General features: G+C 46.9%; 1 protein-coding gene across 8 annotated transcripts in view; it reads right to left on the bottom strand.

Annotated features, from left to right (window-relative positions):
• The window catches only part of ST3GAL3 (ST3 beta-galactoside alpha-2,3-sialyltransferase 3), a 278,014-nt gene that overhangs the window by 142,817 nt on the left and 109,726 nt on the right, over positions 1–25,471 (bottom strand). For 6 of the 8 annotated variants that reach the window (XM_090046552.1, XM_090046548.1, XM_090046553.1 and 3 more), the window contains one exon: positions 19,465–19,507. The exons of the other annotated variants lie outside the window; for them this stretch is intronic. In XM_090046552.1, coding sequence (XP_089902678.1) covers positions 19,465–19,507 — 43 coding nt within the window. The remainder of the gene's footprint in view (positions 1–19,464; positions 19,508–25,471) is intronic. 8 annotated transcript variants of the gene reach the window in all.

Genomic DNA, 25,471 nt, shown 5'->3' with positions numbered 1-25,471 from the left:
ACAAACAGCAGAGCCATTACTTTACTGTGAAAGAGGCGTTTGTGCCCGGAAGCCCTGGACAGGTCTTGAGGGCAGAGCAACTCTCCTTCTTGTAAGAGAGGCCTAATGGTTCCTTCTTTGACCCACTATGGATGCAGGCCCTGACATCCAGGAAAGACCCCAACCCTGGTACCTAGAACAGTGGTTCTCAACTAGCTTTGACGCACCCCTTGGAAAATGCCAGCTCTCAGCCTTCACTCATTTTTTGACTATTGAAAAAGCACAGAGCAATTCTTCTATTGCAAAGAACTCAGACCCAGCAGGGGAGAATGGTTTTAATACAATGGATTCCTATTTGAAATATCTGGGTTGACCTTGTAAATCAGGTGTAGGCATTTGCAAAGTGCTAATATTGCATGGTGCCATGTAAAGGGCGCCACAGGACTCTGGTTGAGAATCATCAATGTAAAATAACATTCCCCTTTCTCCACTGCTGTGAGAGATGGTGGATGTAGACATTGGAGTCAGAAGTGGACTGACCAAGTTCGCTGATGACACCAAACTTTGGGGCAAAGCACACTTGAAGACAGGAGGGCGATCCAGGCTGACCTGGACAGACTCAGCAAATGGGCGAACAAGAACCTGATGGTGTTTAACACCGAAAAATGCAAGGTTCTCCACCTTGGGAGGAAAAACTTGCAGCCTCCTTATAGGCTCGGCAGTGCTACGCTGGCTAGCAATACAGAAAAAAGAGACTTGGGGGTCATCATTGACCACAAGATGAACATGAGCCTCCAATGCGATGCTGCGACTAGTAAAGTGACCAAAATGCTGGCTTGCATCCATAGATTCTTCTCCAGCAAATCCCGGGACGTCATTCTCCCCTTGTACTCGGCCTTGGTGAGGCCGTAGCTGGAGTACTGCGTCCAGTTTTGGGCCCCACAATTCAAAAAGGATGTGGAGAAGCTTGAGAGAGTCCAGAGAAGAGCCACACACAGGATCAGAGGTCAGGAAAACAGACCTTATGACAACAGGCTGAGAGCCATGGGGCTCTTTAGCCTGGAAAAGCACAGGCTCAGGGGTGATCTGATGGCCACCTATAAGTTTATCAGGGGTGACCACCAGGATCTGGGGGAATGTCTGTTCACCAGAGCGCCCCAAGGGATGACGAGCTCGAACGGTCACAAACTCCTGCAAGACCGTTTCAGGCTGGACATAAGGAAGAATTTCTTTACTGTCCGAGCCCCCAAGGTCTGGAACAGTCTGCCAGCAGAGGTGGTTCAAGCACCTACATTAAACACCTTCAAGAGTAAATTGGATGCTTATCTTGCTGGGATCCTATGACCCCAGCTGACTTGCTGCCCTTTGGGCGGAGGACTGGACTCGATGATCTTCCAAGGTCCCTTCCAGCCCTAATGTCTATGAAATCTATGAAATTTCAATGGGAGTTCAATGCCTAAATATCCATGGCCTTAAATGCCTATCTTTGCCATGAAGGACTATTTCCTGCAGCCTTTCTTCATTTTATAAAAAGGTGTCCAACTGCACCTTGGAGACTGGAGACAGACAGGCATGTGCAACAAGCTTACCTGATCATGTTCAGGACTTTTGTGTACAAGGTAACTGGACATTACTGTGGGTAACCGGCTCTTACTAATGAAAACAGGGACCAGAGACCAACCAGAGGGACTCTCAAACTGTTGGCTGTGCACCCCTATGATGCCATGTTATGGATAATTTATTAAAAATACTTTATGTCACTACAACCATGCTGTAACCTTTCCAACAAACCAAGGTATCATACACCCATACTTCAACTTTTCTTTTGTTTCCACCCTTTACTTTTCTCCTTTCCTTTCTTCTGCTTTCCCATTCCAAGATATAGGTAAGAACCTAACAGTTCACAGCATATATTACATGTAAATGTCTACTGGATATTGCTCAAGAGTCATGGTCTTCTTCCTCCATCTCTTTTCTCCTGTTACACCATTCCTCCACTTTAATGGCAGTAGCACGCAGAACACAGTAAGGGAATCTTGTTTAACCAGGAACCAAAAACCGAGAAAGAAAAAAAGGCAGACATAATGCATTTGAATTCCTTTGACATAAATGGGGAGGGATGAAAACAAATTGTTTTAGATATTTATTAAACTAAATGAAAATGATGAAATGCATGCCCTAAGCATCCACAGATCACAGTTCCTTTGGGCAGGGAAGAAAGGGGAGCTGAGACATAGATCAAGATGAGTTCTCATGCTAATTTAGTAAAAGGCCCAATGCAAGGAGGACAGCACTAGAAAATAACAAAGTGGTCAAGGGTTACACTACTGGCAGGATCCCACAATGCAAAATGAAGTACAAAATTCCTACTAGCACAGCTAAGAGTCATTATGTGGATTTATATTCACCGCTCTGAAACCATACTGTTCGCAAAATCTTTCAAGAGTACATAGCTGAACAGGCCAGACAGTTGCACTTTCATTTGCTTATTTGTTCATCCCGTTAATTCAGCATCGCTCCTCGAGGTACATTTATTAAGATGCTGTCAAGTTTTAAATGTCCCAAGTGATGGGTTTCCATCATTTCCCTAGGAAGGCTGCTGCACAGACTCATCACTCTTATGGCTGGGAAAGTTTTCCCTAACAGTCTCCTCTCAGCTTTATTTCATCACTCCTACTTGTAAGCCTTTCTGTATCTTAACTATTTTCCCAGCCTCCACAGCCCTTACAGCTTTGGAGCAATTATGTCCTTTCACCACTTCATCACCTCATCCTCCGCTACATTACGTTAATAGAATACAGTCTTCAGGTGTGGCCTGGACAGAACTATCTCCTTTGTGATGAGGACTGACTACCTCCTTTGTCTGTGACACGATCATGACACAGCCCATTTTTCACTGCACAAATCCAAAGTATTTTACTCATATTAATAAGCCTCTGTGACCGACCCCAGGAAGTAGTACTGTCACTCTCACTTTACAGACAGGGAAGCTAAGACAGAAAAATGACACACCTTGCCCAAAGTCACACGCCATGCTCACACCTCTGGTAAATCAAGCCAACGTACTATTGTTATTCAAATCCCAATTTAAGATTTACTCTTTCATGATGCACATAAAAAGCAATGCCATAAAAAAACCTAGTCCTGACTCAACACAGCACACACAGCTAAGCTGAGATGATGGTGTGATATTACTGCTGTGCTTTTTGCTCTTCATCTCCCAGCTTCCTGTTGGTTACCTCTTTTGTCCCATTACATCTCAAGGCAGGCTGTGCTCTTTGGGACAGGGCCAGCATCTTTTTTTTGTACCATAATGAACCCAGTATGGTTTAAGTGCTGAAAGGACAAACAACAATGCCAAACGACACACATGCTGTGATGCTGTGGTCTTCACTGGCAGAGCAGAGACATGGACACAGTATGCAGTCAGCTTCTTACTGGGAATTGGTCTTCCAGCATCAGTCTCTTTAGTTCATCCCATTGGTCTCTTGGCAATTCATCAGGTAGGTTCAAGAATTTATTCCAGACCAGGATGCCTTATTTTAAGAGCAAGGATTTACAGTTGAACACTCACACTTAGAGCTTTGGGGCAGAATAGGATTTCTTTGGGTGAAAGCTCTACTTCTTAGGACACTCCCAGGAGAAGCAGTTCTGGGAGCTCTCATTCATGTCAACCTCCCTCCAGATGTCTGGAGAACTAATGAACCTGGAGTCAGGAGCTGTGTTATGTACAGGGGCTGGCTGGTGGTTCGCACAAGCTGTTGGATGAGGTCTGAGCTACAGCCAGGGTTTGAGCCAAGGCCAAAGCGCTGGACAGAGGAAGGCCAGGGAATACCTGTGAATGTCGAGTTCCAACAACCCAAGACGTGAGGCAGAAGCAGAGGTCCTAGTCCAAGCAGAGTCAGCAATGGGTGATCAGATCTAGAATCAGGACACAGAGGCAGGGAAACAGCTGGGCAGTCCAAGGACAGCCCTGGTACTTTCTATCTGACCTTTAGAAGATAGTGGGGGAAAGATCCCTAATTTATTGGCATCCTTTGTCTGCCTCATTTTGCTGTGTGATTATATTCTGCAGTTTGTGCTGCTCGTCCTGGATTTCTGGTCAAGATTTCTGTAGCTCTATAGCTTGTGTTAGAAGACCATAAAACTCATCTTTTGGGTCCCAGGAAGACAGACTGACTGCCTCATTGGGTGATGAAGCAGCTATCACCCAAAGTACAGAAAACTGATCTCCCTACTGTCCATTCCTTCACTCTTTGGTAGCTGAGGCAGGAGAAGCTGAGGTTGGATTTGCATTCTTGGGGAAGAGGACACAGGCCTGGACACAGCACAGGAGAGGTTTGAGAATAAGGTTTCGTGCTCCCAGGAGACTACTAGGACCAGGCCTGAGAGGAAAGAGGAGGGAGAGGGCACGTGGAAGGACACTGTGATGGGGTCTGCAAGAATCTTTGTCATCTTTCTACATCCCCTGCTGGTGCTGGCTCTGGAAGTCCACTGAGCCACCCAGGAGGGAGAAGACGGCAAATAAAGGAGGATCATTTGCTGAGCCATGGAGAAGAACAGGAAAGAGACTCGGCTTCCTCCATAGGTGGAACAGTCCTCCGGTGGGTGCCATGTCAAGGGGAGGGAGAAGAGCTGAAGGTTTAGAGATGACATCTTCACATCTCTTAAGGAGTTCTGTATAAGAGACTCTGGTACTGAGCCTGTGTAAACACGATAGTACTGGGACAGGCTTTCGAGCCATAATATCCAGTGCCAAGATACCTAATGACAGCATCCAAAGGTTGTGATCAGTACTGGCAATGAGGAGGTCAGTGCTGCAGGTTTCCACATGAAACTCAGTCCCGGGAGAATTGTGCCAACACAGCACCAGAGGAAATCTGGTCCTTGCAGCCTAAAGAAGCTGTTGGTGCCCGTTTACTCTTTGGTACTGATTCCCTGGAGCCAAGACCTTTCAGACCTTTATTCTGCTCTGTACCGGGATTCCAGAATCCCCTAGAGCGAGGCACCATTCTCCCCCCTAGGAAATGGGAGGTAGCAGAGAACAGGGGTGCGTGGTGAGATCACAAACGGACACAGGGTGAGGCTTGAGTTTTGTCTCTCCATTTTTAAGATACCTTTCCATAAATCTGAGTAGCCACAACCGCAGTGGTCGTCTCCCGGACAGATGACAGGCACGCCCATTGTCAGTAGTCCGAACAGAGATAGTCCTTGACTTGGGTTCTGCCATCACAAGTGGTTTGTTTCTATTTCCTCAAAAAAATGAGTTTTTTAAAGCCAATGGGCAAAATGAAGCTTGCAAACTAATTCTAATTACATGAACACTGAAAGAGAATTAATTATATGAATTGCTCTCAACTACCTTTTCCTTATTGTTTATCCATAACGATATATATACCAAATGTCTGCTTTCACTTACCCTCCAAGCTAGACTCTGTGTATTATCTAATGTAGATTTCTTTCTTGATTGTCGGACTGAAGCTCTCTGGGGCTTCTAATAAAATGTGCTTACAGTCCCCAACAAATACTCATTTTTCTTTTCAAGTTTGATCTGACTTATAGTTGTTTTCAGCTTTGGGAAACTTCCCACTTTAAAGCACCAAGTAGAACAGTATGGCTGTTTGGGACTTTACATCTGCTATGTGCAAACGAAGGCATCGGGTACCCAATAATATGACTTCATAAACACTTGCTCCTAAGCAATCACCAAACTGAACACGTCTATGAGAGATTTCTCTTTGTCTGTCCAGGGAACATGGATGAATTCTCCATGTTAGATGCTACATTTTTTGAGTTAGGAAACTGTCCTGTGTAAAAATTCCAAAAATATCAGAATTTAAAAATAGAGTGAGATGAAGGAGAAGCAACACAAACTATTAGAGGGCTGGAGGCGCTGAGCTATTAGGAGCCTTGACATAGTCAAATATGAAAGCAACAAACAACAAATAGCTGGTAAACAATTGCTTCGAGGAGATAAGATTGTGGTTTATGGCGATGTGAAGTGCAGGAACACTAAATAAAGGAGTTGAAAGAGGAGGCGGAATTCAAATTAAGAGCAACAAGCAGAAACTGAGACCAAGAAAATTCAAGACAATTGTCAGGAAAAGCTTACTGTGTCCTGAGAGATATTAAAATGATGAATAATCTTTCAAGAAAATGAGATACAAGTTTAAAGTTAGTCTGGAAAAAACACAGAAATATGCAATAGCAAATGTCCCTACCCTGACTGAATGGGAGGAGGAAGAGATTTCTAATTTCTTTTTGTATGGGGAGGGAAGATATATATAATAAGATAGAGAGTGAGCAAATTAATCAGCAACAAGTGTTAGGAAAGACCAAGTTTCCAACCTCTTTTTAAACTATTTCTTGGCAAAGGAGCAACACAGATGCACACACACTTTCAAATATACCTCTACCACCAGAAGTAAAATGGAGGAGAGGGCTTTGTTTCACTTCTACGTTATTAAAACTCTGAAGGGAAGAAATTTAAACAAACACCAGTAATCCAATCTGCATGTGTTCCTGAGCTCTGTCTCCCTCCACTTTTATGGCCTTCCCAAAGTCTGGATCAGGTTTCATTTGAGTTTGAGGGATGCAAATTGTTATTTTTGGCGCTCTGTTTATTTTTGACAAAGACCTCAGTTTCTTCATGTTTTAGTTCTTATGAGAATAGTTTTGTGATTACTCTGAATATTCCAACATTTCCCACATCTGTGCTATAAAACAACATTTTAAGAAAACATAAGAAAACTATTCGGTATCACAAAACATCTAGCTACTGAACACAAAAAAACGTAAAGAATATCCCTCATTTTAATTAAAGGATATAAGCCCAAAATACATTCAACAGCCTATTTATCCATTGCTTGCTTATGCTATTGCAACTATTCAAACTAGTTTCCTGGCTTATTTTTTTAAATTAAATTTTTTGGCAAATTCTTTGCACATGCCTCTATATATCATATCACTCGACAACTCTTTCCCAGACTGCACACTACAGTGCCTCTGCGTGAGCAGTTAAGTCAGCAAGTGTTATTTTTATTAGTCAAATGCTATCACTGTGCTCAGACTTGTCTTCAAACGCAATGGAGTGGACCGAGACCTCCCATTCAAACCCCATTGCGAAAATCACTGCTTGCATAAGGTTGCGGCTCCAATCTACCTTCACTAATCAGTTCTGGCCGTAAACCAAAGGCTTCTGTACAACAGAATGCAGAACAGTTTAAAAACTGAATTCATACAATTTAACTTGGATGACCGCTTCATGATTTAATAAAAATTGCACCAAATATCGAGGTTACGTATACATCATTCAGATTGCAATGTAAGGCACTCAAAGGTTAGGAAATGCTGGTGTGCTAAGGGTGCCAGTGCAGCCTTCTCTTGGCCCCTCCATGTATGCATTATAAGGCAGATTTGCCTACATGTTCACAAGCTATCTGTCACACAGAACACCCTCTCATTCGATGCACAGGACTGACATGCCCTGGACAATGGGACCAGGGTTGTGGGCATCTATTCCTTTGTTCCGGAAGTCGGATGGTGCGTAGTGAATGAGGCAAGGAAAAGAAAGTTGCATGGGTAGGGAATTGGACGCAACCCTGGAGAACTGGCTTCTCCCATGAGGTCTACCACAGGCTTCCTGCATGGGGCTAGGAAAGTTGCTGAATTCAGATTTCCCACAGGTGATCAGCAGGGATCTGGATTTTACATTTCCCACAGGGAGATGGACAAAAATGTGGATTTTCCCCTTTACCCAAGGAAAAATGCGGATTTCTCAATTTCACGGAGAAACACGTGGATTTTGCACTTTTGCAAAAAGCTCTATGCAGGCTGGCAGATTCATCCTGCGAGGGGCTGGGGGGAGCAGGACGGGGTGCTCAGGCAGAGGTGCCACATGCACATATATGCACGTAGCCACCGGGCTGCCTGGACAGCAGCTCCCATAGGTAAGTGCAGGGGGTGGGGGGGATTGAGGCCCCCACAGGGGCAGAAGGAGGGAGTTGGACAGGGCTAGGGGGCTTGGAGCTCAGGGCCAGAATATGTGGCTGCAAAGCCCTGGCAGGAAGTGGGACAGAGCCACAGGCAGCTCATCCAGGGGGTAGGGAGTGGGGCTGGCTCCCCGCCACTGCACGCACTCCTGGGGATGGCAAGGGGACCCAGATTTGTGCACAGGGCAGGATGAGGCTCCCTGCCCTGCTGCTCTCCCCTGGGGCCCAGCGGGTGGAACGCAGCGTGGCAGGGCAGAGTGGGGCTCAGCGGGGAAGCTACTTGCTGCTGTGAGTGCCATGCTGCTCTGAGGGCAGCAGGGGGTTCTGCCCCTCACTGCTGCAGGGCAGGCAGGGGACACATCGCCAGGGCAGTGCGGAGCTCACAGCAGCAAGGAGCTCCCCCGCCCAGCCCTGCAGCACCGTGTCCTGCCTGCCGGGCTGCAGGGGCCCTGGGGGAGCCCGAGCCTGAGCCCACAGCTTGCAGCCCACCCCTGTCCACAGGCTCCGCTCCAGCTGTGTCACATGCAAGGGAGAGCAAGCCGGGCTCCATGCTCAGGCTGCAGCAGCCACCACCTCCCGTGGGCAGCAGCCAGAGCTCGGGTGCTGCTGTGGGGGGCAAGGGGCTGCAGACCCGGCAGATGAGGAGCCCCTCTGGCAGGGCTGGGGGGGGAGGGGGGCAAGGAGCACCAGCAGGGCCAGGGGGCTATGGCGGGGAGTGAGGAGCACGGGCAGGGCCCAGAGGGGTGTGGGTGGGGAGCAAGGGGCACTGGCAGGGCTGGGGGGCTGTGGCTTGGGAGTGAGGGGCCTGGACCTGCGTTCTGTGAGCAAAAGGGGTAGGAGAAGCTCTGATTTTCCATAATAAAAAACTCAAAAACAAATACCAAAATGTATAGGTATTTAGAATTTATTTTATTATAGTGACTGAAGCACTGGTAGGCTTCCAAGTTGCTTTAAAACTGTAAATATATCAATAAAACATTGCATTCAACTCATACCTATATATATTTTAAATCAGAGAATTTGCCATTTTTAATCAGGAAAAACCAGGATCCCTGGTGATCAGAAATCGCATGCCTCTCATCCTCTGGAGACCCTGGGCTCTGACTGATAAAAGTGCTAGGCACTCACAGCCTCAGCTGGAGTCAATGAAGCTGTGTTGAACACACAACAGGCCGTATGAGGTTAAATGCACTGAAAAATCTGTCAGGAGTGAGGTGTAGAGTAGGTAAGTCAGGCCCCTGGGTTGGGGGAAATATCCAAAAAGTAAAGTCAGGAACTGGAGCCACCAAGATGCAGAAGGCATGATGAGAACCAGGAGCAGCCAGAAAGGAAGAGAAACTAAGATAGGGGAGGAGCAGAGGGAAAGATTAAGCCAGGATCCGGGAGCCAGGGCTGGAGATGAGCAGGGCAAAGAAGCTGCTCCAGCAGGAAGGCACCTGGAGGGCAGCTGCTTAGGGGGTGTAGCCAGTCAGGCCAGACAGCCCGCTCAGCACCAGCTGGGGCTGGTTAGCTCATTGGGGTGCCTAGCCCCACGCTCACTCCTCTCCATGCCAGCTGGCAACACAGCATCCAAAAACTCTCAAGCAAAATTGGTGAATACTTTCAGCCTCTCTCAGGCACTCAGCCAGGCGGCTCCCCCACAGGAGAGCCCAAGGCCGGGATCTCCAGGTCCATGGCACAGAGCTCTACCACTTGAGCCAGCGGTGACACTGACTGCGTGTCTCGTCTTGTAGCTTGCCATCCTTTATGTGGATCAGCACTAGAGGGGGCGAGAGCTTGCCGGAGATCACTTTCACACATCTACATGTTTGTTAATGTGCGTTAACTAGGCTAATGCGCATTAAAAAGTCACATGTAGACGTGCCCTTTTCTCTGTATTTGCAGAAGGTAACTTCCCTCTCCACGCTCCTGGGGCCTGCTGACAGCACAGGAAACTAATCTCCAGTTGCACTCCCAGTCCACAGCCGACAGTCCTTCTGCGGCCTGAAGCTGCGATGCAGAAAAAGTAGAGCTGATGCTTGGGTGGGAGCATGCCCAACACAAAAAGAGTCTTTGGAGATTTTAGCTGATCGCATTTAAGCCTCTGCTAAACATGTAACAACTGCTCCTTTTCAAAGGCTCAAGGCTTGGCCAAACCTGGATAGATTTTCACTTGAACAAAAAAAGACATCACCCGAACAAAAATTCCACCTGCTGCTGAACTCTGATTCCCTCCTCTAAAGTACAGGTGCACTGAAGCTTTCTAAGAAATGTTTACCAGCATGGGGTTTCTTTGTGGGTTTGGCAGGATTTTTTGTTGGGGGGTTTTGGGGGATGAGGGGTTAGCATTTTCCCTGGTCCATACATAACCCAATTTCGGTGAAATTTCCATAATGATCGTGCCAGAGGCATACACCTGGAATGGAAAATTTCAGCCAAACAATCAGGGTTTGGCAAGGTTTATAAAGCAACTAAAAAAAAGTGTCTCATAATGGAAGTGCCATTGTCACCGTTAAGTGCTACTTAATACTGAAACAGCAGTGCAACCAGCCCCCGCTATTATTATAAAGCAATCCTATTTATCCATGATCCTAGGCAGACAACTTCTGATTATAGAACAGCATTATTTATTCAAGCTGGCTTAGAAGGGAACATTCCTACAGACAGAAAACTGGCTAAAAGACTGAAAAACAATCAACACTTCTGAACGGAGCTGAGTGGAGGTTTCCAGTAGGGGAAATGGCGCATGCACACTCTTTATGTCTTACTGACCACATCAAGATCAATCCCTGGCGCTACACACAAGCCAACCATTAACAACACTTGCATAAGCTTTTTAATCACTGAAAGCAAAGAAAAAGGGGCCCGGGCATGTGGAAAACAAAGGCAGACAAAAACAAGAAGTGATTCAGACTGGAAAATGAGTAGAGGTAGTTAGCCACGCTCATCTGAAATCAGACAAAAGTCAGGGCAGGGCGGCACCTTCAGGTATTTATGCATGTTTTCGGGGGCGTGGGGGGTGCTTTAATTAGAGCAGCTCCAAAAGCCACTCTAATTAAAGCGCCCAGATCATCAGATACATCAGCATCCCCATGCTGAAAAATGGCGGTGTGGGCACTTTAACTAAAGCTCTTTCAACAAGTTTAGTTCAAGCACCACTGCTGCCATTTTTCAGCACAGGGATGCTGATACACGTGAGGCTGGAGTGCAGTAATTACCACGCTCTGACGTGCTATAATCACAGTGCATCAGAGCAGCCTCGCTGCATGTGTATAGGCATGTTCAGAGACTAACTGGCAGCAATGAGAGCGTCTCGTTACTACCTTCATAAGTGGTGACGCTCCCGGGCACCCTTTGTCATTGTTCTTTGTGGTGACGGAAGGGCCAGAGGGCCTCTCTTTTCTTGCTGTGGGTCTTTTGAACTGAACTGAGTGCTCTTTGAGAGAGGGAAGGCTTGATGGGGTTTTGAGGACAGCCACAGCCTCTCTGTGGGGACGGGGAGCGATCCTGGAGGAGTAGGGAGGGCTTCGCCAGGGAATGGGAGCGAGTGGAAGAGGGTGGGACCGGAGTGTGGATACAGTGTGTCTGTCTGCATAGGATCGAGGTGTGAACAGGGTTGGGAAGGCTGAGAAATGCAGCTGGGCAGGATGGGGAGATGCTGGGAAGCAGGAGTGGGTGGGATGGGGTGCATTCTTTAAGGTTTGAGGTAATTACATCTACACCCTACTTTCCTAGTTTGCTGATGGGAATGTCACGTGGGACAGCATCAAAAGCATTTGTGATGTGATACACTCCGACTCTCACATCTACTGCTTCCCCTGTACCCACTAGGCCAATTACTGTGTCGAAAAAGGAAGTCAGACTGGTTTGACATATCTGTCCTCGACTAACCCAGGCTTTTTAAAAATCATTCTAACATTTCCTAGGTACTTCCCAATTGATTGTTTAATACAGTACTCTGCTTCAGAAACATTCCCAGGATATAAGTTGAACTGGCTGCTCTATAATTCCCAGGGCTACCTTTTACACGCCCCCCCTCTCCCCCCCGAGAGACAGGTATTACATTAGCACTTCTCCAGCACTCTGGGACATCTCCTGTTCTAAAAATTCATCATCAATAGTTCAGAGATCAATTAAGTTACTTTCTCAGGACTTCAGGGGAAATCTCATCATGTCTCCAACCAAATTGAATGCATCTGACTCAAATATTTTAAACATGTTCTTTCCTATCCTGGCCTGCACTCCTATCTCCTTGTTAAAATTTTGTTTTCAATTTTTTTTTTTTTTAATCTGGTCAGCTTACCTTTCTGTAAAGGAGCAAGCAAAGAAAGCTTAGAATGTTTGAGCCTTCTCTGCATAATCACTTATTTGATTTTCTTCCCCCTTTAGTAATGGACCTGCTTCTGTTTGCTTTCCTTTTAGGTCTAATACTTTTTCTAGAATCTTTTTTGTTGCCTTTTATAGTGATTGCTAATTAAAATGCATTTTGCTCGTTAGCCTCTCTGATTTTATCCCTGTAGGCATGTCTTCCGCTTCTATGCTCATCCCTACCCACATATTCCCGTTTCCACTTTTTGTACAAATCCTTTTCGATTTCAGATCGTTAGCTGCAGTGGTCTCTTGCTAAACTTGCAGTCTTCCTTTTGCACAGGGATAGTTTGCCATTATCTATTTAATTACAGTCTCTTTCAGTAACTACTAGCTTGCCTGCATTCCTCTATCCCTCATATTTTCTTCCCCAAGGACCCAACAGGCCAGAATTCCTCAAGTTTATTGAAGTCTGCTTCCCTGTTCTCCTTATTCTGAGGCTCTCACCTTCCCTCCCAGGGAACTGTGAACTCTATCATTTTACAGTTCCTCTCCCCCAAACTTCCTTCCACCTATTCCTACCTGCTGGTGCAAGCCAAATCTGAAGTAGCACCTATAGTAAATCCCTCCAGCTTCTGATATGAAAGGCTGCCTGAAGCATTCCCAGAATTTGATGCCTCTGTCCCATCACATTGGTTCTCCAGCTTATAGAGGTACATGGCAGTGTCCTGTACCACCAGGTCCTGCCCTTTGATTGTTTCCAAGAGTATCATATTAAACTACTTCTCTTGACTCTGTGGTCTACAGCAGACCCCTAACATGATGCTGTTCCTGACTGCACTTATATCTTCACTCAGAGACATTCAACAGCCAAAGTTACTATCCTGAAACCAGGATGGCAAACAGGGAAAAATCAAGACAGACAGACTGAAACTCCAAATCCCAAAGGGATGAGAGTGGTGAGCGTTATCTCCTTGGTTTAGCCCAGCTCAGTGAAGAGAAAGGAAATGATGAAAGGCCCAGCAGAGCCAAGAGACATTTTCCACTAAATCTTTAGGTGATTCAACAGCTCTGGTGGATGTTGACTTGAGGCCCCTGAAAACAGCGATAAGCCAGGAAGGGGTGAGGCTCTAGGAGGCCAGAGTGCAGGTCCCCAGCACTAAATACTATCCGAGAGGTCACAAGGGAGATGTGTCAGGTCCTGTGTTAAGGGGGCACTCCAGCCACTGCCAGGACAGCAAGGGCCACTATAGTTTTCAGATGTTGAATCTCCCCTTTTGAAAGAAAGGTTATCAATTGTTGCAAGGGAAATCTAGCAACACTTAACTTCATCCCCTTTCATGTTTCAGGGCTGTATTGCAGTAATGGTACTGGCTGATGGTGTCCTCATGCTAACAAATTACAATGAGGGGTCCATGCTGACATTTTTTAGGTCTGTTTTAGTATTGCTGATGCATCTGTGGGCTCCATAATGATTGGCAATGCCATTCTTTAACACCACAAATTTCATGGGCCTCATCTACCACTTAGAAATTTAGCAAAAGAGTTATTCTAGAATAAGTCTTCGTGTGGCTATACTTACTCTAGAAAGCGGATTTCCATACCTTGACCTGCTTCCAGTGCCTTGACCTGCTGTAGATAGAGAGTTTTCAGCTGCTGTTTTGAAATGTCAAAGTTAAAGAATTAGATCAGGAGATAGAAGAAGTATTTATTTAAACTACTTCTTAAAGATAAGTCTGAAGCTAAGAAAAAGGCAGCAGGTTGGACAGCTGTAGGTTCCCATCTCATTGCCAGAAGCAGACAGAGGAAAAAGAAAAAAAGGCTGAAGCCACTGGTGCAGAAGCATAAGGGCACAGGATGTGCATACAACCCCAACAGACCCAGGTAACAAAAGCACCTGTGCTCACATACACATGGCACATGGACTTCTCCCCAGGCCTCTGCACTGCACAGCAGTTCAGGTTGCTGAATTAAGTATTCAAAACTGAAGAAATGTGAAAAATTAAGGATGTCTGCACAACCTTCATTTGGGCCTCTTGTGCGTGTGCATTATAGTACATTAACTGAGATTAATTATATGATCATAATACTATTGTTTTTACACGGGACCCTTGACTCATCTAATGCACAATATGGATGGTGCTCAAGGAATGAATCAGGGTTTGTAGTGAATGAGACTGTTGTCTGTAGGACCTGGCTGGCCTCCCTGCGCTAACACAACATAAATGTTTAATAATCAAAGAAAAGCATGCAGCCGTCTTGCCAAGTACAAGTGTCAGAAAGCAGCTCTCTGCAAATCTTGGCATCTGGTGGTACTTAGTGATCCAATGGCTGGATCGCTGTGAAGCGCGCTCTGCCTTCAAACCATTTGGGAACTGCAGTTGGTACTGAACACGGGGTATTCATCCAGACAGACTTTCATTGCACATGTACCCTGGCACCCGTAGGGTGTTCAGCTGTTTTTCAGCAGGTCTGGGTTGTGATCCTTAAAGCTTTAACTGGTCTGGATCTCTAGCCCCTGGGAACCATGCCCAGGGAAGAGCCTGCCCTGGTGGAAAGGCCTTTTAAGAGCTCACTTTTGTGCCATGTGATGTGGATACTATTTTGCTTGATTTTGATGTTCTGACTTCTGTACCTGCCCCTAGAGATTATAGTGGTTGCCAGTGTAACCAGACAAAGGGCTCCTTCGACAGCCCTCCCTCGCTGGGTTTTCCTTGAGGAGCCTTTGCTCTTTTTCCAGGAAAGCACAACTAATTTAGAACCTTTTCAGGCCTGTGAATATTCCCTCCCTTGCTGCTCATGCTGCCTTTCCAGCTCATTAGCAACCTCTCCCTCAGCAGCGTCCCTTGGGCAGATGAGAAGAAACTTCCCCAGAAGGATGAGCCCAAGTACGTGAGCAACGCAGGCCAGAAGGGAAGGGGAGCCTCCCTCCTCTGTGTACACGGCTGAGCTTTTCTTTCAACTGAGAAGAGGGTTCCTATGATGCATGGTTTCACTCTACTAATGACATTTTTGGCCAGAAACACTGTCCTTGCAAAGGGAACTATTTTCCAGATCTCTCTTTACAAGTCAACCAGCACAATATTATATAAAGATTTTGCAAACAACTCCCAAGTCAGATTTCCTCCCCCGTGAGGCCAGCCCTACTAGACACCGCAGCAAGGTATGGATCAGAGAGAAGATTTCAAAGAAAGGCAGCGCTCAAAGCAATTCCAGATATTCTTACAAAGGGGAAAAAGAAATCTGAATTGCCTGCAACTTCTATTAACACAAGAATCACAGACTCAGTAAACAGCTGTAAGCATAACAACTGTATTATAAATCAGTCAATCTGAATAACTAGTGCACTGTACAAGAGATGGAGACAAGCAGAAGGGTAAAATTAAAAACAGCAAACGTGAAATATCTCCATGTATTTATACCAGCTGATTTCCTGCACATGAAGTGGTTTAAGTCAGCAGCCAAAGCAGTTACGCTTTAGCTCGACTGCAGGACCGCCCTTATCAGAGGTTAGTTCTCCCATCACTAACTTACATTTTATCTTTCCTTTTGTCATTTGCTGACATGGGACAACTGAAAGAGTAAGAGGAGACACCGAATTGTGCCGAGGTGAGTGTTTCACCAGGTCACACAAGGTTCTAGCAAGCTGTCAACAATTACGTCAACATTATAAAGTTACACATTGGCAACAGAACTCCACCGGGACAATTGCATCGCATCAGGAGGCACGTAATGAAGTCATTTCTGTCAACAGCGTCATCAATGCGGGACACATTATCCCTCCATGCAGCACTCCCACCACAGTGCCATCTTCACTATTAAATCCTGTAGAAAAACACAGTCAGCCTGGTGTTTATCCACTACCTTCCACTGAGTTCATCACATCTATTCAGAATACTTGTTTGGCTTCTAAAACATGGACAACCCTTCTCACCCTTACAGTGAATGCTTTACCCTTCCTTTTTTGTTGAACAGCTACAGTCTTTTGCACTGTACTCCTTAAAGCTGGAGAGCACAACACAAAATCCATGAACAGCAATTAATCTAAGTCACCAAGAGACAGTATTCATGCAACTTCTGTCCTCCCTACACTTAATCTTGCAATATTTTTCATGTCAGGTGTCAGCAAGCTTTTCAGGACTGGGACTCACCCTCTCAGGTGTCCGTAAAGCAAATATGCACATCTGTGGTGCTGCAAAAATAAATATTTCACTGAAAGAGTCAGCAAAGGCCTGTTACTGTATTGGAAACCCTGACCACGGTCAAGGTCCTGTTGTGCTCCTTCACATACAGCATCAGACAATTCCTGTCCCAAAGAGCTTACTCTCTGTACAGACACAAAAGCCAAAGGGTTAGTGGAAGGGATACCACAGAAATGCGGAGTGGGAGGGAAGGAGAGGTAGGCACTCGCTAAAAGCAAAAACAAAGGGAACAGAGATGCAGTGGCAGGACATGGGCAATGCCACAGGGTACAAGATCTATTTGAGTGTGCCGGTTGTCTTCAAGCACTCGTCTGATGGATGCACAAGAGGGTTATCCAGTACAGGCTGGATGGACATGCGTCTAGGACAGTTCTGATGGGGCTGATCCTGCTTCAAGCGGACGGTATGACTAATGTCACCTCCCAAGAGCCCTGCCAGCCCTACTTTTCTAGGGTTCTGTGGGGAAAGGAAGCTGGAGGGCAGGGGAGTAAGACTGCAGTGATGATGAGGGAAGGGTCTGGGTCAGTGGCCAAACAGCAGACCAGAAGCAACACCCAGAGGAAAGAAAGACCACAGAAAGTGTGGGCTGGCCAACAGTACCTACACTGTTCTGAATATATGAAGTGCAAGAAAATGATAAACAAGTCCGAAAAGCGAGGCTCTACAGGTCTCAAAACTGGGCACCCAGTAGTGTATAAAATGGGGATTGTATGTTCCGCTAATCCACTAATGTGTGCAAAGTACATTGATACCAGAGTAAGAACACTATGAAAAAAATGGTAATTCCACATGCAGTGATGGGTTTGCTTGGCAAGAAGAGAAAGTACCTTCATTCTACCATTCTTTTTTTTTTTTTTTTTTTTTTTAATATTTGACTTCACAACCTTAGCATTCTTTTAACACCATTTTAGGAGCTGTATAATACGTTATATACATTTTTCTAATCTCTCATTCAAATGTGTCATGTTCTACTATTTATGTCAGAAAAAGCAAGCCCATATACAGTGAAAGAGAACGGCTGGTACTCAGAGGCCTGCTCATTCACTGTACACTATGCAATATTAGCAATAAATAAGGTGAGAGCTCTCTGGGGACTACTTATCCGCCCTGGGGAGGTCTTGTGCAGAAGTAAGCAGTTCAGGAAAAATGAGCTAAACACTTCCACGTTACAGCAAACCAGTACAACCAATCTTTACAAAATATCTGCCGTGTAAACCTGAGGCATTATATAGGTAATATATGTTCAAGAAAGTCCAGCTCAGATTGCTACAGTGCCTTTGCAACTCAGAGGCAAAAGGCAACTAAAACCCCCGTACAATGAAATCACTGAATTATCATCGACCTTAGAGAAAAGAGAGTTGCTGCTGACCCCTAGCGTCAGCAAATTTAGCCTCAACCTGACTGGTACGAGCCTATTCCACCTGTTGCCACATCAAAGCAATAACCGTTTAGACCAGTGGTTCTCAAATCAGGGTGCCACAGCACATTAGGGTGCTTTGAGATCCCTTCGGGGTGCCACATAACATTAGCATCATTAGGCGCACAAATGTGATCCACAAGGTGAACCCAACAATCTGAAATAAAAATCCAGAGTGTTAAAACCATTCTGCCCTGCTGTGGGCTTCCTGAGTCCTTTGTGACAGAAAACCTGCTGTATTATTCTTCCTGAGTAGAAAAAGGAGTGAAAACTAAGAGCTGGCATCTTTTGGGGCTGCCTTGAGTCTATGAAGGTTGAGAACCACTGTCTGAGACTTTTGAGCCTTCAAAACCTCTGACATGGCAAATTGCCAGCGCTGTCGCCACACACACCAGCACCCCCGTCCCAGTTCAGAGACCTTAAGGCCAGAAGCAAGTATCGGATCATCTTTTCTGAGCTGTATCGCAAGAGTCACAGCATTTTGCCATGTTACTCAGTTCTGAGCTCAGTAACGAAGGAAAGCATCCAGCAGCAAGGCATCCAGGCTGGACTTGATGGCATCAATAACTACAGCAGCAGGGACTGATTTTTTTTGGCAGACAAATTAGCCCCACATTTTCGAATGCTGCTCTGATCCCTTTCCCCCCACCTGATCTGCTGCTCTGCTTTCTTCTCCCTGCCCTGTATCCCTTGACCAAGCTGCTGCTCTGCTTTCTGCTTTGTACTCCCTGCCTGATCTGCTGCTCTGCTTTCTGGTCCCTTCCCCATCTGCTGCTGTGCTGCCTGCCCCCTCCCCAAAACTGCTGTGTGCCACCCACAAGCTGCCTGTGCCACTTGTAGCACTCAAGCTGTGGGTGACCCACCCCTGAACTAGAGGGTCCACCGCTTCCCACGGTAGTTTGTTCCAGTGGTCAAGCAGTCTGTTATAAGCATGGACTTTACTTTTAGTGTGAATTTGTCTAACTTCTCCCATTAAGACTTCTTGCGTCTTCTTCCCCTATGTTAAAAGAGCTGTTTAATACCTACTAGCTCCCCATGAAGGTATGCAGACACCACAGTCACCTCCCCATCTTTCTGATAAGCAGTGCAGTCCATTAAACTTCAGCTTCTCACTGGCAAACATCTCGTCACCACTCCCATCCTTTTACAAAAAGCTACAGCATTGCATGGGAATGGTCCAAATGTGAAGGAACTGCAGGTTTCCAGCTCCTCCCAATTAAAGGCCTCCAAATCCCCATTCACATGGCAGCTGGCTGCCATTTCCCTCAATTCCACGTGTTTAATTGACTTCCCCTCATTTTGCAGATTTGGAATAGGACTCTTAGGGCAGAAAGACAGGCAGGTTTCTGGCCAGTGTTAATCCCTTGAGCAGCCACATAGGCTTTCCCGATGGTGAACCCAAGTATCTGCCTGCCTGAGAAGGCACAAGGCAGAGAAAGTCAAGGAGCAGCCTTGGAGCTCGGGCTTTCCCACATGGCAGTGCACTGTGCTGCAGGCCAATCCACACAGCACGAGGGACCCCAGAACTGCTGTCTACAAGGCAAACGGCAAAAACAACAAACAACGGCATTTCCACCAGGCTACTCACAATTTTGAGTCCAGGTTCAGGAGAAAGCCCAGTTTGTCATATTCTGAAAGACAAAAAGCAGGAGACTTCATGTAAGAAAAGCAGCTAGTGTCTCCTCCCCATTGGGTTTACAGTAGTGCCTTGCTAGAAGGCACAAATATTTCTTACTGGAAATGACAACTGGAATTTACAGGGTCGTTAACAGCCTGTGCACACTCCCAAGCTACATTAATTAAATGCACTCACCGAAAAAATGCTCTGGATCTCCAGGGGAGCTTGCTAATTCCAAAGCCATTACAACTAGACAAGATATTTGCAGGGAAAGACTGAAACACACATCATGTAACGCAGAGAATAAAGGGGTAAGCAGAGCTTGCCCTGCTCGGCGTGGAACTAGGTGTTGCCACCAACTCGCCCACTCAAATTCATGCCCAAGTCCTGAAAGTGGTACAGCTTTTCAGCATCCCTTGGCAGTCCAGGACAACCCTGCGTCTCCAGCTTTATGGTTAAGCAAACACTGTATGCACTGGGGATGCTTACGGAGGCAGAAATGCTCCAGGTTAAGTTAGTAACGTGTGAACTGCAGAGACACAATGTTAAGGGCCTACAAGTCAGCCGGGTAGGACTTGTGCCTCTTATGTATAAACAGGGAACAGTTACAGATACTTTCCCAGTCAAAAGTATGTTTCTATGATTCCCATACAGAGTTAAACAAAAAGTTTCCTGTATTTATAAATATCTTAAAGTAGTACATTTAGAAGATGACAAAACACTGGTTGTAAAACAATGCTTCCTCTGAGAACTTGCCTAAGACATGCCAAGGACTTCAAGCTTTTATTATTTATCATTTATATGCTGGTCTGGCTGAGGGGCCAAGCATGAAGACCCATTATCCTGTGCTCAAGGGGTTATAAAAAAAAAAACAAAAACAAAAACACATTTAACAAGAAGATGACCCCTGCTCCAAAGATATTGCCAGTCAGGACACAGCAAAAGCAATAAGGAACAAGAGCACTCCCGTGGTCTGTGCCGACAGCCACGGCACTGTCTGATCAGTGAGAAATGGAAGAGGAAGCTGCTCTCACACAAGCACGCACACCAAGGGATGGGACAGCCTATGCAGCAGTGAAAAGTAGCATAACCATGAGCTATGGGAAGAGGTGGCCGACTTCCATGTGACCTGGATGTCCTGCCTGGCAAATGGGAAGACTCACGCTCTCCAGCACGGGTGGTGCATTTCAGAGCTCCTGTAAGCTGAGCTCTCTGCAGTCTTCCGCTCCCAGCATGGTCCCGTGTGCCACCCTCCACCTCTGCTTCATGCACTTCCTCAACCATCTGGCCCCCACTCCTTTCCTGCAAGCCCATGTCCCCCTTCTCCAAGTTTTCCTGCCTTCTCACTCATGCTAGGAGCTCTGTGGGCCCACTCTTCTGTTCACTTGCCCACTACAAGCAGGGGCTCTGTGCACCCCATCGATCTCCCTTTCCATGTGCCAGGGGCTCTGCATGTCGCCAGGTCTGCCTGTCTGCTAATTCCCTGGGCTCTCTTCCCCCATACCAGGGTAGCCAACCTGAGGCTCATCTGCCACAAGCAGCACAGGCAGCCTGCATGTGGCACATGGCAGGCCAGAGAGGGGACAGGCAGCAGACAGGGCAGGAAGCAGAAAACAGAGTAGCAGAACAGGCAGGAGATGATGACCAGGGAGGGCACAGAGTTAATCTGTAGCATAACTGCCAAAAAGGTTGACTACATTGCCTTAGACTATTCTCTCCCTGTGCCAACAGCTCTGTTCATTTCACACTGCTTCCAGACTAGGGTCGTACGTTAATCCTTCCTGTTTGTGCATCCCCATCCCTTGAGTGCCCCTTCATTTCTCCTGGACAGGCAGAAAAGAAACAGTGTTGGGGGGTAAGTCATTAAGATGGAAGAACCACCAGAGGCGAGGTGGGAATGATGTTACACTGGAAGGCTTTAAAAAGGTGCCAACCACCAGTCCGGAAGTTCACCAAAACAACTGACCCAAGAGCCAACTGCCAGGTCTCCGAGGGTCCCCTAAATCTCCTTTCCTTTTACTCCACTTTCTCCAAAGCAGTATTAACGCTGCCTCTAGCCAGGCACTCAGCAGCCTGTGCACACAGCACCTTGCTTCACCTGGCCAGCAAGGAAATTCTGAGAGCCGCATGTGCGTGGCTTGTTTGGAGCTTGCCCACAGTGGTGGAGGGGTGTGGGGTGCTACTGAGGGGCCAGGGGCTTGCTTGGGGCTTTTACTGCCACCTTTCATCTCCACATCCTACTCTAACGTGACGTCCACTCAGGACAGTGGATGTGCTACAGCAGTTAGTAGTGTATATATCACAGCCTCTGCCCACGCTGGCGGTAGCCTCAGGCTCCTTCCTCTATGCTGAAAATGGCATCCACACTTGAAAAACATTTTTTCTGGAGTTTGACAGGCCACAACCACCAGATGCCTTTTGCCATCGTGCTCCACGCTCCCGCTGCCTCCTGGCCAAATGCCGTTCCCTGCTGAGGATGCAAAGGAATAAACAAAAACAAGGCCTCCCCTCCCAGGATTGTAAGTGGAGCAGCAGGAACTAACCAGAGCAAACAGAAAGCGCTTTGCTTCCCTGCTGGAGCAATGCCCCGACATATCTGCTACCTCTGCATTTTATGAGGTGTATTTCCAAAAGTGACATATTTAAAAATAAACAAAGATTAAGAAACTCTGCTAGTCTGGGTCAGACTCGCAGCACGGCTAAGTGCTTGGATTCAGAATAATTATTGCAGAAGTCTCTTTATTTTTCACGGCACTTCCTGCTGATATCGAGATGCTGCTAAAGAAAGCTTAAGCCTAAAACAATAGCCTGTTTCGAAATGAACACTGCAAGGCTGCAACAGCCTTCTCGGGGCTGCCTGCACGCAGCCATGTCCTAATTCTGCAGCATCTGAATACACGTCCAACACAAGAACAACCTCCAGATGCATGTGTACAATGACTGACCAGTCCCCTCCTGCCCTCCCAACTCCAGCTCCCCAGGATGACCATCCCAACAAGAAGCAAGGGGGGCAAGAGTGCCCAAGGGTGTCCGGGAATGCCTAATTGCCAAAAAGGAGGTGTACAACTGGTGGAAGGGGGGTGCTATCTCCAAAGAGAAGTATACCTCCTCTGCTTGGCCCTGTAAGGGAGCTGTCAGGAAAGCTAAAGCGGACATAGAGCTAGGACTAGCGTCCAAGATCAAAGATAATAAAAAGTCCTTTTTCAAATATATAGGGAGGATGAAGAAAGCACTGGGAAACGTGGGGCCCCTGCAAGATTCTCTGGGCAATCTGGTGGTTGCACCAGAGAAGAAAGCAGACCTCTTTAACCAATTCTTCACCTCCATTTTCTTGTCCAGGGACCAGGACTTCCCCACCATTATGCAAGATGGACTCAAGGGGAACGCTGCCAGACCTCAGGTTGGAGAGGACCAGGTTGGAGAGCTTTTGGAGGGGCTGGACGTGTTCAAATCAGTGGGTCCAGATGCTCTCCACACCAGGGTGTTGAGGGAGCTAGCAGGGGTTATTGCAGGGCCCTTGGCACAGCTTTACGAGCGCTCATGGTGCTTGGGTCAGGTGCTGGATGATTGGAAGATAGCCAACGTGGTCCCCATCTTTAAAAAAAGGGAGGAGGGAGGACCCGGGGAACTATAGGCCCGTCAGTCTTACCTCAATCCTAGGGAAACTCTTTGAGAAGATCATCAAGGAGCACATCTACAATGGGCTGGCTTCAGGGATAATGCTCAAGGGCAACCAGCACGGTTACATTAGGGGCAGGTCATGTTAGACCAACCTGATTGCCTTTTATGATCAGGTCACAAAAGCATTGGATGCAGGTGTTGCCGTGGATGTAGTCTTTCTGGACTTCAGCAAGGCCTTTGACACTGTCTCCCACCCCATCCTCATTAAAAACTTGGGTGACTGTGGCATTGATGCCTACACAGTCAAATGGATTACAGATGGGCTGGAGGGTCATACTCAGAGGGTGGGGGTGGAGGTCATATTCGACCCGGGGGAAGTGGGCAGCAGCGTCCCACAGGGCTCGGTCCTTGGGCCTGTGCTGTTCAGTCTCTTTATCAGCAATTTGGACGACGGAGTGAAAAGCAACCTGTTTAAATTCAGTGATGATACCAAAATTTGGGGTGAGGTGAGCACGCTAGTAGGGAGGGAATTACTGCAGCAAGACCTGGATAGGTTGCAGGGGTGGGCTAACAAAAACAGGATGCGTTTTAATACTGACAAGTGCAGGGTGCTACACAAGGGCAGTAGTAACCAGCAGCACACTTATAAGATGGGAAACTCCCTTCTTGAGAGCACGGAGGGAGAAACCGATCCTGGAGTCATTACTGACTTCAAGATTAACATGGGCCGACAATGCAAGGTCACGGTTGGCAGGGCTAACCGGACCTTCTCGTGCATCCACAGGTGCATCTCGAGCAGGTCCAGGGAGGTGATCCTCCCCCTCTATGCAACTCTGGTCAGGCCACAGCTGGAGTACTGTGTCCAGTTCTGGGCACCGCACTTCAGGAGGGATGTGGACAACATGGAGAGGGTCCAGAGGAGGGCTACTCGCATGATCAGGGGACAACATGGCAGACCCTACAATGAGAGGCTGCAGGACCTGAACCTGTTCAGCCTCCACAAGAGAAGGCTGAGGGGGGACCTGGTGACCGTCTATAAACTCACTAGGGGGGACCAGAAGGCTTTGGGAGAGACCTTGTTTCCCCGAGTGCCCCCCCTTGCTGCATAACAAGGAATAACGGCCGCAAGTTGTTGGAGAGGAGGTTTAGATGAGACATCCGCAAGAACGACTTCACAGTAAGGGCAGCTAGGATCTGGAACCAACTTCCTAGGGAAGTGGTGCTGGCTCTTACCCTGGGGGCTTTAAGACAAGGCTTGATGCCTACGTGGTGGCAGTTATTTGAGGCCAGTTTTTTCTCCTGCCCAGGCAGGGAGTCGGACTTGAAGATCTACTAGGTCCCTTCAGACCCGACTTCTATGATTCTATGATACCACCAGCCCACCTCTGAGCATCATGAGTGTGTCGCACTGAACTGTTCTCTTCCAAACTCTGCACTATTTTTGTTGATTTTTTTTTGCTTTGTTTCCCTAACTCTGGGGTGCCTTGAGACCCTTTCAAGGATGCCATAAGGTGCCCACATAATGTTAGCAGTTAGGTTTACAAACATGATTCACATGATAAACCTGGAGGTTTCAAACAGAAATCCATAGCTGCAGTCTTTCGGAGTTCTTTGCAATAGGAAAACTGCTCTGTAATTTTTCTGTAGGCAAAAACAAGAGAGTGAAAATGAAGAGCTGGCATTTTCCAAGGGCCACCTCCAATCTGTCCAGGGCTGCCTCAAATCTAAAAAGACTGAGACTCACTGCCCTACAAGTTTGCACTATCCAATACTTAAGAAATATTACTGATAAAGTTTTAACAATTTCATAAAATTACACATGCTGTACACATAAGAAAATGCACTTCCACAAAATCAGTGAACTATGCCTAAAAAGGACATGCTTAGTACTCGTTTTCAACTGGTCAGCTCACTGTAGCAGCACAAGGGTGGATATGAAAGCAGTTTCAAGATATGTGAAAGCCTGCCACAAAGGAGATGGACAAACACGGTTTTCCCTTGCCACAGATCACAGGACAAGACGCCGTGGGTTTCAAGGGACATTAGGATCAAATTTCAGAAAAAACTTTCAATTGTCAAACCAACAGAGAATGGAACAAGTTGCCCAGGGAAGCTGTGGAGTCGTTTCCCTGGGAGGTTTGCAAGAAGAGACTGGGTGGGCATCTCTTTGGGATAGGTTAGAACAGGAGTTAGCAATTTATGGCCCAGGGGCTGACTTCAGCCTGCAGAGCGGTTTGATCCAACCTGTGAGGCTGGCGGCTCAGCAGCAGGGAGAAGCAGCGGTGGTAGCCCTGCAGTGGGGAGCAGAGGCTGCAGCTCTGGCTCCCGTGACAGTGGCACAGGCCACGGCAGCAGC

This window comes from Crocodylus siamensis, chromosome 5 (assembly GCF_052110815.1).
Source record: "Crocodylus siamensis isolate JL-2025a chromosome 5, ASM5211081v1, whole genome shotgun sequence".
In the NCBI taxonomy this organism is placed as follows: Eukaryota; Metazoa; Chordata; order Crocodylia; family Crocodylidae; genus Crocodylus; species Crocodylus siamensis.
Note: the sequence above shows the minus strand (reverse complement) of the source record. Positions and strands in the feature narration are given on the sequence as shown.